Genomic DNA, 13,252 nt, shown 5'->3' with positions numbered 1-13,252 from the left:
TCAACTCTCATTACTAATAACATACCTAATTAGCCTCCATATAGCCTTAAAGCAAATCAAAATTAAGAAAAATGAAGGGTTCTTAATTTGGACTTGAACCCAATAATTAAATTAGTTTATTTATTTATTTACTAGTAATACAACATGTACTGCATATTTCACAAAGACGAGACGCAGTTCCGTAGGTAAATTTATTTCACTTCCTTCTATAATTTTTTTTTTAAAAAAAAAAAACCAATTTTAATGATATTGGTAGTAAGTATAGTTGGTCAATTTGCATATTCATTTGCCTACAAAAGAAGTAGAGTTGACAAAACCAATCAAAATGTGGTAGCCATTTCTGTTGTTATCTATATCACCAAAACTAAAACACGAGAAAGAAGATCATATAGATGATCCATGTATTCTGCTTTGTGACAGGCTACCTAATTCGTACATATTAAATTGTATGTCAACTGAATTGTGGTTGGACACAATCAAATCTTCTTTGTAATTAAGGCATTCTACACATGCCACCTAATTATAGAGATGACTTAATCTAGTCGTTTTTCCTTCCAAACGGCAGCTTGATTTGATCATCAACGTTGCCCCACATTTAACTATTTAACATAAGATTAAGTTAAAAACCTCAATCCCCCGCACTCGACAGTCTCTACTTGTCTCTAACCAACTAAATATCATCGATTGTGACCTAGTCCGACATCATTGTGGGCCCCTCCCCTTCCTTCTCTTGAAATCCGATAAAAGAAATCTTGTGTTGTTTTTTTTTTTTTAAAATTACAAGTGATAGTCTAAACTATATGGGATAAGGTTTCTCACACACACAACTGATAGCATAAGAGTTCGAACACGAGATATCTGGTCCGTTTGTCTAATCCTAGAGAGTAAATTCTAATTAATTGATGGATTAAGGCCCTTCATTTTGATTGAGTATTATATTACGACATCTCCAAATGAAGCACGGGTAACTTAATTTTGTGGGAATAAAATCTCAAAAGAACACTCAATCCCTCCGATAATTCTAAAGATGATCGATAACTTTTCTACTTTTCCATAAAGCATGAGCTTTTGCTCTAGGCATGTTAATTAATTGATGAATCACTTTTTGGTTTCCACCATTAGGAAAGAAAAAAAGATGGTTTGACAGATTCATGCAAAGATTATAATTTGTATACTCTTTCCCTCTCTGGCACCCTTCCAGAAAAGGTCAACAGAGAAATTGACGAATAATATCGATCTGTTATATATTTGGGGTAGCTTAGCCATTGTTTAGAAATGATTAGCGACTATCTTAATTACGAGTTTAGCATAGGGATGCTAATGATTTTGCAATCAAGAGTTAATTTGGCGTTTGAGGTTGATCTTTGTGGTTCATGGGTTTGATTTGACTATTATAATTACGTGTTTGGCCTTTGTACATAAAAGATGCATGCAAAAAGGTCATATGTCGTAGAAGAAATACAATATAAGAATTGAGCTTTAATTCTTTGCAGATTAATGCTTTATTGAAATTGCACAATCCAGGAAAGAAGACTTGTGAAGCAAGCACATTGAAGAAAATAATTCACTTTGAAAAGGCCAGTGGGTGCAACAACTCCTATAGGGTTGAACTAAGTTTGCTCAGGAATCTGACCATTTTGCTAATCAAAACCTAATCTGCCAACCTCAAACCACAATCTCTCTCCTCAAATCTTCCTATAAAAGAAGCCCACTTTCTATCACTTTGTCATTCAACTCACCACCTTGAGCACTAATATCATTCAAACAAAGGTTAAGGGGTTGATTGGCAGCTAATAGCTAGCTTAGCTAACACAGATATGGACGCACTCAACAGCATTTTCGGCAACAAAATTCGATGCTCGTTACTCATAGGCGTTTGCCTTCTGTTTGCTTCATCAGCAATGTCCTTGGCAGAGCCCAAAACTCACCACCATGACTTTGTTGTAAGTTTAATTTGTATCTCTTAAGTGTTTATATATATTATGTTTTAGCCCCCTTAATTTCATTTTCTCTCTCTAATTAGATACTGACTATTTGGATAAAATTGGGATTAACAGATTCAAGCAACACCAGTGAAGAGGCTGTGCACAACCCAAAACTCCATCACAGTCAATGGGCAATTCCCTGGACCAACCTTGGAAGTTAACAATGGTGACACTCTGGTCGTCAAAGTCACCAACAAAGCTCGTTACAACGTCACCATCCATTGGTAACTAGTTTGCATGCATGCATGCATGATTCATTCTTCTTTCTTGCTTCTTCATTTCCTCAATTAAACATGATCTTATATTCATTAATGTACATTGCAGGCATGGAATTAGGCAAATGAGAACTGGATGGGCAGATGGACCTGAATTTGTGACTCAGTGCCCAATTAGGCCAGGAGGAAGCTACACCTACAGATTTACAATTCAAGGCCAAGAAGGTACTTTGTGGTGGCATGCTCACAGCTCATGGCTTAGAGCCACTGTCTATGGATCACTTATCATTCATCCAAAACAAGGAGACTCCTACCCATTCACTAAGCCAAAACGAGAAACTACCCTTCTTCTTGGTGAATGGTGGAACGCGAACCCCATCAACGTTTTGAGGCAGTCAACCCGGACTGGAGGAGCTCCTAATGTGTCTGATGCATACACCATCAATGGTCAACCTGGTGATCTTTACAATTGCTCAAGCCAAGGTAATTTGCTTCTACCCCTAACCCAATCAATACCCAAAATTTATAAATTTCACATTTATATACTAATTAGAGTCGGCGACAACTGACTATAATAATTGATGTAGACATGATGCGATCAACTAATTATCTTTGTCTCTGATTGCTATGCAGACACAATCATAGTTCCTATAGACTCCGGTGAGACCAACCTTCTTAGAATCATCAACGCTGCCCTCAACCAACCTCTTTTCTTCACTGTGGCAAACCACAAACTGACTGTTGTTAGTGCTGACGCCTCCTACGCCAAACCTTTCACCACCAAAGTCCTCATGCTAGGACCCGGACAGACAACCGATGTTTTGATCACCGGTGACCAGCCACCAGCCCGATACTACTTGGCGGCGCGTGCCTATTTCAGTGCACAAAATGCAGCATTTGACAACACCACCACCACGGCCATTCTTGAATACAAGTCTGCCCCTTGCAGCCCCAACTGCACAAACGGTCCAGCAGTTAAACCAATTATGCCACCACTTCCTGCTTTCAATGACACAGCCACTGCCTCTGCTTTCACCACAAGCTTCAGAAGTCCTAGAAAAGTTGAAGTCCCAACTGAAATCGACGAAAACCTTTTCTTCACAATCGGCCTTGGACTCAACAACTGCCCAAAGCATTTCAACCAAACCAGAAGGTGCCAAGGCCCCAATGGAACACGCTTCACAGCCAGCATGAACAATGTGTCCTTTGTGCTTCCAAACAACATCTCAATCTTGCAGGCCTATCAACAAAACATACCTGGAGTTTTCACTGCTGATTTTCCAGCAAACCCACCGCTGAAATTCGATTACACGGGCAACGTGAGCCGCTCCCTCTGGCAGCCTCTTTCTGGAACCAGGGGATACAAGTTGAAGTATGGATCAAGGGTACAGGTTGTGCTACAAGACACAAGTATCGTCACACCAGAGAACCACCCTATTCATCTCCACGGATACGATTTCTACATCCTTGCAGAAGGTTTTGGAAATTTCAATGCCCAGACTGATACCAAAAAATTCAACCTTGTTGATCCACCTATGAGGAACACAGTGGCAGTGCCTGCGAATGGATGGGCAGTCATCAGATTCGTAGCTGACAATCCAGGTAACATTTACTTAAATCATATAATATTTTATGTCTCATGGTTACAACTTTAAGGATTTAATTAGAGGATACTAATATTTTTTACATATGTAGGGGCCTGGATAATGCATTGTCACTTGGATGTTCATATCAACTGGGGTTTGGCCATGGTCTTCTTAGTTGACAATGGAGTTGGAACACTGCAGTCGATCGAGGCTCCTCCGGCGGATCTGCCTCTGTGTTAAGAATCTAAAGATCACCATAGATATGCTACCAATGCTAGCAAATTAGAAACCCAACTATGGGGTTTTCATTTTTCCCGTCTCAGTTTTTTGATTCCATTGTTGTTTGTATTTCCCCTGCATTTGGGGGTCTAGTTCTCATTGTTCTTTTTTGATACATAAAGTGGGCTTAGAGGAGATGGATGGCACTGCGGTTGCAAAACCGAGTACCATCTGATTTAGTCGCAGGCAGACAGACATGTTTCTTGATTCATAGATGTTTTGTATTTCGTAAGCAAGTGTTACAGAAATGTTTTGAAGTTAATGAAATGTTTTTTCTTATTACTCCTCTGTTTCTTAGAATCCCCTGTTTCTTATACTCCTCTGTTTCTTAGCTTCCCCTGTTCTTGTATTCCTCTGTTTCTTGTATTCCTTTGTTTCATCTATGAAAAAGACATGAGACCATTAAACAATTTGGTACCCAACACCTATTATTGCAAGCAAGGGCAATTTACAGATAATTAAAAAGGCCTTGTTTTATAATATATATAAGTTTATTGCGTAGTTATACTCCAGAAGATAGGTAGGCAAATGTGGTTACAACCAAATAAAGAAAAAAAAAAACAGTAGGGAAGAAGAAAAACAAACAAGAAGTAAAACCCAAGTCATTCTTTACAAGAAAATTGAAACCCTTGATGTGGCAATCAGTTCTAATTTCCATACTTCACATCAATATTCCAACCAAACTAAATCTTCGCTTCTCATGACAAGGCAGCAGCAAAGGTAAAGGAAATTTGTGTCTCAAACACAAAAGATGAGGAAACATTAAAAGTGGGTGACCAGATACGAGGATCCTATATTGATCAATATAAAGGAAACAAGCAACATGGGTTAATCAATTTGACAAAGATTTCATTGGTGCTCATGGTAAAGCTGATCAGAATTTGATTTGACATTCATTGACATCGATGACAATCAATTACATATACCATGTTTGTGATTTTCCTAAGCTATTGTCTAGTCCTAGCTTCCATTGTCTGGTTTGAACATATATAGGGTTCAATGAACATTTCCCAGCTTCAATGCTAAGGAATGGACACCAGAAGTGAGACCTATGTACAGCACAGCGACTAGGATTAACTTCGTTCTGTCAAGTCCTCAAGTCAGTTGTCCAAGAAAAAATTATGATACGAAAAGTGCTGCTCGATTTGTGTATGAAACACATTGGATTATATATTAGAGAATTTATGTGCTTCCTTCTACTAAGGTTCTTCAATTAAGGAAATAAGTCGGGTTCCGAATTTCATTCAAATGTATGTTGGCTGTTAATGCATCTGGGTTTTGATCACAAAATTGACTTCTTTCTAACCAGAACTACTTGTATGCTTCACACTAGGCAGTAAGGAAGAAAAGTAGTTGATATAATGTACTAAACTGACTCCCTCCCTTGTTAGTCCTTCTCTCCGTTTAACCTTTTATACTAGGAATGTCATGTTGTGCGCAAACACTTCAAGACCTTGTCGTTGATGGATTATGCGACCGCACACACACAAACCCCTTGAGAATAAAACACACACACACCGAAGAGAGAAAGCAAACACACATAAGAACACAAAGATTTATAGAGGTTCGGCCTCCTGCCTACGTCCTCTTGGTGATCCACCCGAGAAATTCACTAGTATGTATGAACAACTTTGGTTACAATAAAAAACCCCCTTAACTCTCACAAGAACCCTAGCTCTCTTTTCTCTCACCCTTATTCTCACAATTGTGCCTATTTGGAGAACAAAGTGGAGAATCAACAACAAACGGACTAGTCCCTCTACTTGAATTCCATTCTTGGATTCAAGATTCGCTCCAAGGGTAAGCTCACTCTCTACCTTCTCTCTAATATTTGATAGTGAGTGTCATAGGTGCATATACTTTCATAAACCCATAAAGATGAAGACCTAAGATGAGACATGCATGAACCTTTAGCTATTTCCTTGCTTCCGCTTCATTTGATTTCATATTTCATATGTATATGGTAGATGGTTTATTCTCTCATAGCCTCTTGGGATTTTAGGAATCCCTACACCTAATTTTCACTTCACCTTCTTCCTTCCATGCATCAATGGTGAGTTAACTTCAGCATGTCATTCATATATATTCTCTGAAAACCTTGCAGAGTCACTACGAAAAGCTCCATAGCCTAATCCCCTGCTTTCTTGCATGACCAACACATTCACCATTCCATCCCAGAAATCTGAAGAAGCAAGCATGTCACCAATCACTCCCAGCTCTGGATGCTCCACGAATTCCTCCATTTCTTCATCCCTCAGCGACATCTCCACGTGTCGCCGCCCTACCATGACAAGGTCATAATTGCCTTGCAACTTCTTAATGGCACTCATAGCTTGTGCACTGTCATCCACCTCGATATCATGCCAATTCAGGCACTCATCCCCGGTGTTCGCCAGCTTAAACTCGTCGATCAAAGACTGGTCGAACTTGGCCTCTATTTCCTGCTCTTGGCTACCTCCTTCTAGATTACTCCGCAAGATTATCCGCAAAACTGTCATTCCCACGTCCGGATTGCCAGACATCCGTGCTGCGTAGGCCAACGCCTCACGGTCGTCTGCTCCACCAATGAAAATCACCACTACATTGAAGGAATAGTATGTCGAGCTCAGCTGACAAGCCAAGCCTCGGTCAACAAGTATTCCCACTGTACATGGGGAATTTGTTTGCACATTGATGTTGAATTGGCGTATGGGAGCAATCAAATTGTGGTCAACCGTACCCCGGTGATCATGGAATGGTAAGATAATAAGAGGTACAACCTTGTCATGCGCAAGACGGAGAATAGTGTCATGCATGCTTTTGTAGGAAGCGATCATATTGTAAACATGGATCGTGACCGGTCCTCTGGAGTTTTCTGAGTAATTCTCAAAGGCTCGCATCATTTGATGGATTGATGATGATTCATTTGTGCTTGATGATGCATTTGTGTGCTCTAATCTCTTGTAAGGAATTAGTAGAGGCGCGGCACGCCCCATCAGCTCGACTGTGTGGACCATGTAGGTGATGATGGGGCTTGCTTGCGTCGGGTATGAGGCTTCCAGGAGGTTAATCAGGTTGTGGATGCTTTCTTGGTTATGAAAGCAACAAAGAATGCGAAATGTTTCAGAGTTGGTTGGCATTGACTGGATGCTTTTGAAACCGGGATGTTTGGTTGATGCTGATCGGAGTGGGATTTTAGGGTTGTATGATAACTGTAGCAATGGTGTCGCGACCAGGGTCACCCCCAGCATAGACAACACCATTTGAGTAAAAGCTTGTTCATCTACGAGCTGCAATTGAAGTATTAACATAGAATCAAAATTAATATATATATATATATATATATTGTATGGTGGGATATATTATATGGAAGTGAAAGAAAAAGGGAATTAAAGAGTTCTATTTACCTTTGTGGCCCTCCATCGAGAATAAATAAGAACATCTATTATACCCTTGATGCTCATTGCTATGCTGAGCTTTAGACTATTTTTAAACCCGATTTTGCACCACATTGCGGCCGCCACAACTGTCACAATCTTTGAAACATACGACACGACAATGATTGACTGAAGTGTGGAAAAACTCGTCCAATCGTGAATCGAAAACACATTTAGTCTGTATCCAATGCGGTAAAAGAAGATTGGCATAAGAAGTTGGGAGACCAAATATTCGGTCTTGTGGACTATTGCTGCACCAAGAGGTGGTCCACCTGGTATGGCTGCCCCAAGAAGTATAGGACCTGTGTCCATCGCCAGGCCTATGGCGTCGGAGATAAATGCCATAACTAGAACCCCAAGTTGTATTGCAACTACATGAACTTCCTTGGCTTCTTGTCCTTGGGGGATGTTGTTGATAATCCACATTATAGTTGGGCGTATGACGTAGAAAGTGAATAACATCAACCCAAGCAAGGACATACAACTCTGAATGCCATGGCCTGCGCGTGCTCGCGCGAGTAAGAAATAGAATATAATTTCGATCCAGTAGATCACATCGTTGAGGAGGGCAGAGGACATGGCAAATTGGCCCAACTCAGAGGTCATAAGGTTGAGGTCATCCAAGGCCTGAGCTAACCCGTGAAAAAAAGTTAAAGAAAAGAAACTAGTGATATATATTGCTCCAGCAGCAGCTCCCTTGCCGATTCCAGGAATGGTGCCGGGGCCGCCTAGCAGGAAAAGGAGGGTTGAGGTGACTGCGGAAGGTAAGATGCAGCAGACCAGACCAATTTTCACGGTATCTTTCTTCGACGTTCTTTCGAAGCGGAGTGCGTCGAATTTCAATGTAGCAAGGAACAAGGCGTATATTGCACCAACAGTGGCCATTGAGTCGAACAGTGGGATCACTTTGGCTGCGAATAGTCTGTCCTTGAATCCTTTGGTGCCCCCAAGAGCAGAGGACCCCAAGATAATGCCACTCTGAAAAACATATTATATTTAAGTTTCAACCAAAAAGAAAAGAATAATTAATAATAATGTCACAAACTGAATTAATTAGTACCAGGAGATTGCAGACGAATTTGGTTTGTCCCAATGGCCTCAGCAAAAAATAAAGAAGCTGGTAAGTAACAACGACTAGGATGATTTGGGCCAGCATTAGAGTATGGGTATCGTCCAACGGATTCTCTCCGAACCAAATGCCTCTGCTGGAGGCGGCCGGAAATCGCATGCAATGCTGCTCTTCCACTACATCAACTTGTGTGTTGTTGTTCAAGGACGTCATTGATTTCTTTCGTCCCTCCCCCGTCCCAAATTCCTAATTGATTGCTTGAGATTGCCAGGCTATATATGAATACGAAACCCACATAATCATTCCAAAAACTCTTGGAAAAATTTGAGTGACTTTTGGTGGTTATGGCGCCCTACGTACCCTTTGATCTGTCAGAGTCGTTATAGAGAGCGGTATGGTTGTTGTCAATTTCTTTCGTAGCAAGCAACCAACAAAATACCGGGGTTGGCTAAAGTCAAACACTTCAACATAAAAGTTTTAAACAAATAAATAAATTGGTTATGCTGTTACAACGGATTCCAATTTAAAGTTAGAGATAATACTCAAGAAATTACAAAAGTGCCAAGTATCAAATTTCGTTTACGGAACCAACTTTTCTATATAACTTGTTGTTTCGAAGAGAACGACGTTAACTCATTGCTTTTCCATGTTGTATGGGCTCTTTTGGGTGTTTGACATCTTTAGTAGCCTAAAACATCATTTGATTATTTTAACTAGTTTTTGGAATTTTTATTATTTTCCCTTTTAATTCCTTTTTGGGTCCCTAGGGTTTCTAGGAACTTGAGGAAGTATTTAAACAAACTTTGGGTAGGATTTTAGGGTTGGTATCCCTATTTTCATAATTGAATACATTTGAGGTTTTCTCATTCTTCCTGTTGGATTCAAGTGTTCTTGCTCTTTGGCTGTATTTTAGCATATTGATTATCATTGAATTAAGGGTAACGTGATAAGTACAAGGGGCTATAAAGATCTAATGCTTAATTAGTAAATATTAATGTATGCTACCGGAAAATCTATGTTATTGAACCGGAAACTACATCATTGCTCAAAAATCAGCAAACTTTTGGCTTGGTACAATATTAACCAGGTAAAGGAAAACAACTAAACAAGCTAAGTTACAAGCAAACCCTAGACATTATATTTACCCCAGAAAAAGAGGCCCAAAAGGCAAATATTTCTAACTTCCAATGTTCACAATCTTCTAACTAGGAAATTCTTTTAACAAAATAAGAAACTAGAGGGAAGGAGATATAGTGTTTACTTCTAGCTAACCAAAGCTACTTGTTTTGCTTCTCAGTCTCACTAGGAAGCAAGGAACTCCCTTGTAAGTCATTCTCCGTTTAACATTTTATAGTAGAGAAATATACTATGAAACCCTTGCAGAGTCACTACGAAAAGCTCCACAGCCTAAGCCTCTGCGTTCTTGCATGACCAACACATTCACCATCCCATCACAGATATCTAAAGAAGACAGCATGTCCCAGACAACTCCCAGCTCTGGATGCTCCATGAATACCGCCATTTCTTCATCCCTTAGCGACATCTCCACGTGCCGTCGCTCTACCATGACAAGATCATAATCGCCCTGCAACTTCTTAATGGCACTCATAACTTGTGCACCGTCATCCACCTCGATACCATACCAATTCACACAATCATTCCCGATGTTCCCCAGCTTAAACTCATCGACCAAAGACTGGTCGAGCTTGGCCTCTATTTCCTCCTCTTGGTTACCTCCTCCTAGTTTACCCCGCAAGATTATCCTGAACACCGTCATACCCACGGTGGGATTGCCAGATATTCGTGCTGCGTAGGCCAACGCCTCACGGTCATCTGCTCCACCAATGAAAATCACCGCTACATTGAAGGAAGAGCTTGTCAATCTCAGCCGACTAGACAAGTCTCTGTCAACTGTACATGGGGAATTTGTTTGCACATTGATGTTGAATTGGCGTATGGAGGCAATCAAAGTGAGGTCAACCGTACCCTGGTGATCATGGAATGGTAAGATAATCAGAGGAACGACCTTGTCTTGTGCAAGACGGATTATTGTGTCGTGCATGCTTTTGTAAGGAGCGATCATATCGTAAGCATGGATCGTGACCAGTCCTTCGGAGTTGTCTGAGTAATTCTCAAAGGCTTGAATCATTTGATGGGTCGGTGTATTTGTGTGCTTTAATTTATTGTGACGGACTAGTAGTGGCGCCGCACACCCCATCAGCTCCACTGCATGGACCACGTAGGCGCAGATGGGGCTTGCTAGCGTCGGGTATGAGGCTTCCAGGAGGGTAATAAGGTTGCGGATGCTTTCTTGGTTGTGAAAGCAACAAAGAATGCGAAATGTTTCGAAGTTGCTTGGCATTGATTGGATGCTTCTGAAGCGGGGACGTTTGGTTGATGCTCCGAGTCGGATTTTAGGGTTGTATGAGAATCGTAGCAATGGTGTTGCAATCATGGTCATCCCCAGCATAGACAACACTATTTGAGTAAAAGCTTGTTCATCTATGAGCTGCCATTGAAATATAAACTTGGAATCAAAATTAACATATATTTTATGGGGTGGGATATTATGGAAGTGAAAGAAAAAGGGAAAGAGTTTTATTTACCTTTACGGTCCTCCATCGAGAATAAGAGATAATCTCTATTATACCCTTGACGCTCATGGCCATGCTGAGCCTTAGACCATTTTTAAACCCGATTTTGCACCACATTGCAGCCGCTACAACTGCCACAATCTTTGAAACGTACGACATGATAATGATCGTCTGAAGTATGGAAAATCTCATCCAATCGTGAATCGATTACAAATTTATTCTGCATCCAACGTAGAAAAAGAACATTGGCATAAGAATTTGGGAGACCAAATATTCGGTCTTGTGGACTATTGCTGCACCAAGAGGTGGTCCACCGGGTATGGCTAGCCCCAGAAGTACAACACCCGCGTACGGCGCTGTGCCTAAGGCATCGGAGATAAAAGCCATGACTAGAACCCCAAGTTGTATTGCAACTACATGAACTTCCTTGGCTTCTTGTCCTTGGGGGATGTTCTTGACAATCGACAGCATAATTGGGCGTATGACGTAGACAGTGAATAATATCAACCCAAAGACAGAAATAAAACTCTCAATGCGATAGGTTGCGTCTGGTTTCGTGAATATGAGATGCAATGCAATGAGGAACCAGAAGATCACATCGTTGAGGATGGCAAAGGACATGGCAAATTGGCCCAATTCAGAGGTCATAAGGTTGAGTTCATCCATGGCCTGAGCTACCACAGGAAAAAAAGTTAAAGAAAAGGGAATAGTGAGATAAAATGTTCCTGCAGGAGCTGGCCCGAGTCCATGAATGGCGCCCCCTAGGCCTAGCAGGAGGAGGAGGGTTGAGGTGACTACGGAAGGTAAGATGCAGCCGACCAGACCAATTTTCACGCTATCTTTTGCTGTTCTTTTGAAGCGGGTTGCGTCAAATTTCAATGCATCAAGGAACATGCAGTATATTGCACCAACAGTGGCCATTGTGTCAAACAATGGAATCACTTTAGCTGCAAATAGTCTGTCCTTGAATGCCTTGCTGCCCCCAAGAACAGAGGACCCCAAGATAATGCCACTCTGAAGAACATTTCAACCAACCAGATAATAATGTCATGTCACAAACTTAAATGGTAAACTTGAGGAACATGACCCTAGTTTTTTAAATTCAAATCTCATTGTTGAATTAGGAAATAAAAACTTTCAACAACAAGCATGATGAGCATTTGGGTGAGCATGCCAGGAGATTGCAGACGAATTTGGTTTGTCCCAATAGCCTGAGCCAAAAATAAAGCAGCCGGGAAGTAAAAACAACTAGGATGACTTGGGCTAGCATTAGAGGATAGGGATGGTCGAAAGGATTCTCTCCGAACCAAATGCCTCTGGAGGAGGAGGCATGAACTAGCATGCACTACATCAACTTGTGTGGTGTTGCTTAAGGCAGCCATTTCCCAAATTCCCAAATGATCGCTTGAGATTGAGATTTTGCAAAAACTTTGAAACCTAAGGTTGGTTCTTGGTTGGTTGTAATTTGAAGTAAAACTCAGTGTTAATAACTGAAGCCTAAGTTGAGAAGCATATGAGCTGTTTCAAGTGAAATACATATACCAGGACAGCAGATAATTTTTAGTTTTTTTTATGGCGCCCTCCCTTTTGCTGTAAGAGTCGTTATGTCAGTTGTCAATTTCTTTGGTAGGAACCAACGAAATACGTACAGGAGTTGGCTAAAGTCAAACACTACAGACATAAAATTTGTAAAAATAATAATAAATAAAAAATTGGTTATGCTGTTCCAACGGATTTCAATTTATAGTTAGAAATTAGTCATCCATGTTGGAGTTTGTTAAGGCTCATCATATTATTTGTGAATCACTTTAATTATTATCAATGAAACCAAATTATATTTCTTGTTCAAAGCATTGCCTATCAATGCAGCCTCTAATAAGAGACCTGTTTTCTCACAAGGCTGATGCATAATGACACTATGAATCCTTGGACACCATGGACAATGGATTACACCATTTGCTCTTTCAATATCCACTAAAACGATTTGCTCTATTTATCAATAATTAATATAGTTTTTTGGCCAATGGGTCTAACTCAGTGAAAATGCAAGTCGGACGAGAAGTGGTGCTTCCAGTGGCGAACGAGTGAGTAACGCGTAAGAAGCTGCC

The 13,252-nt window shown here is 40.6% G+C and overlaps 3 protein-coding genes across 3 annotated transcripts; 1 reads left to right on the top strand and 2 right to left on the bottom strand.

Annotated features, from left to right (window-relative positions):
• Positions 1–1,736: 1,736 nt before the first annotated feature.
• Positions 1,737–4,365, top strand: LOC117620046 (laccase-12). The gene is made up of 5 exons (XM_034350136.1): positions 1,737–1,943; positions 2,058–2,209; positions 2,310–2,683; positions 2,834–3,802; positions 3,896–4,365. Exons 1-5 carry the CDS (start codon positions 1,818–1,820, stop codon positions 4,024–4,026), a joined length of 1,752 nt encoding a protein of 583 aa, XP_034206027.1. The 5' UTR covers positions 1,737–1,817; the 3' UTR covers positions 4,027–4,365.
• Positions 4,366–6,137: 1,772 nt separating this feature from the next.
• Positions 6,138–8,763, bottom strand: LOC117618400 (cation/H(+) antiporter 15-like). Its single transcript, XM_034347975.1, has 3 exons — positions 8,542–8,763; positions 7,452–8,459; positions 6,138–7,334 (listed from the first exon to the last, which is right to left on the bottom strand). The coding sequence occupies exons 1-3, from the start codon at positions 8,761–8,763 to the stop codon at positions 6,138–6,140; spliced, it is 2,427 nt and encodes an 808-aa protein (XP_034203866.1).
• Positions 8,764–9,916: 1,153 nt separating this feature from the next.
• Positions 9,917–12,065, bottom strand: LOC117618399 (cation/H(+) antiporter 15-like). Its single transcript, XM_034347974.1, has 3 exons — positions 11,376–12,065; positions 11,157–11,315; positions 9,917–11,059 (listed from the first exon to the last, which is right to left on the bottom strand). Exons 1-3 carry the CDS (start codon positions 12,063–12,065, stop codon positions 9,917–9,919), a joined length of 1,992 nt encoding a protein of 663 aa, XP_034203865.1.
• Positions 12,066–13,252: the final 1,187 nt, after the last annotated feature.

The sequence above is a fragment of the Prunus dulcis genome, chromosome 2 (genome assembly GCF_902201215.1).
Source record: "Prunus dulcis chromosome 2, ALMONDv2, whole genome shotgun sequence".
Lineage (NCBI taxonomy): Eukaryota > Viridiplantae > Streptophyta > Magnoliopsida > Rosales > Rosaceae > Prunus > Prunus dulcis.
This window is presented reverse-complemented; position numbering and strand designations above follow the sequence as displayed.

Excerpts from the sequence above, each read along its gene's own strand:
- LOC117620046 (XM_034350136.1), top strand. The coding sequence starts at position 1,818 with ATGGACGCACTCAACAGCATTTTCGGCAACAAAATTCGATGCTCGTTA. Across the intron at positions 2,684-2,833 it reads TTACAATTGCTCAAGCCAAG|ACACAATCATAGTTCCTATA; the intron begins GTAATTTGCTTC and ends ATTGCTATGCAG. Across the intron at positions 3,803-3,895 it reads ATTCGTAGCTGACAATCCAG|GGGCCTGGATAATGCATTGT; the intron begins GTAACATTTACT and ends TTACATATGTAG.
- LOC117618400 (XM_034347975.1), bottom strand. The coding sequence starts at position 8,763 with ATGACGTCCTTGAACAACAACACACAAGTTGATGTAGTGGAAGAGCAG. Across the intron at positions 8,460-8,541 it reads AATTCGTCTGCAATCTCCTG|AGTGGCATTATCTTGGGGTC; the intron begins GTACTAATTAAT and ends TATGTTTTTCAG. Across the intron at positions 7,335-7,451 it reads CTCGATGGAGGGCCACAAAG|CTCGTAGATGAACAAGCTTT; the intron begins GTAAATAGAACT and ends CTTCAATTGCAG.
- LOC117618399 (XM_034347974.1), bottom strand. The coding sequence starts at position 12,065 with ATGGCCACTGTTGGTGCAATATACTGCATGTTCCTTGATGCATTGAAA. Across the intron at positions 11,316-11,375 it reads TGCCAATGTTCTTTTTCTAC|ACGATCATTATCATGTCGTA; the intron begins GTTGGATGCAGA and ends TCCATACTTCAG. Across the intron at positions 11,060-11,156 it reads CTCGATGGAGGACCGTAAAG|CTCATAGATGAACAAGCTTT; the intron begins GTAAATAAAACT and ends TTTCAATGGCAG.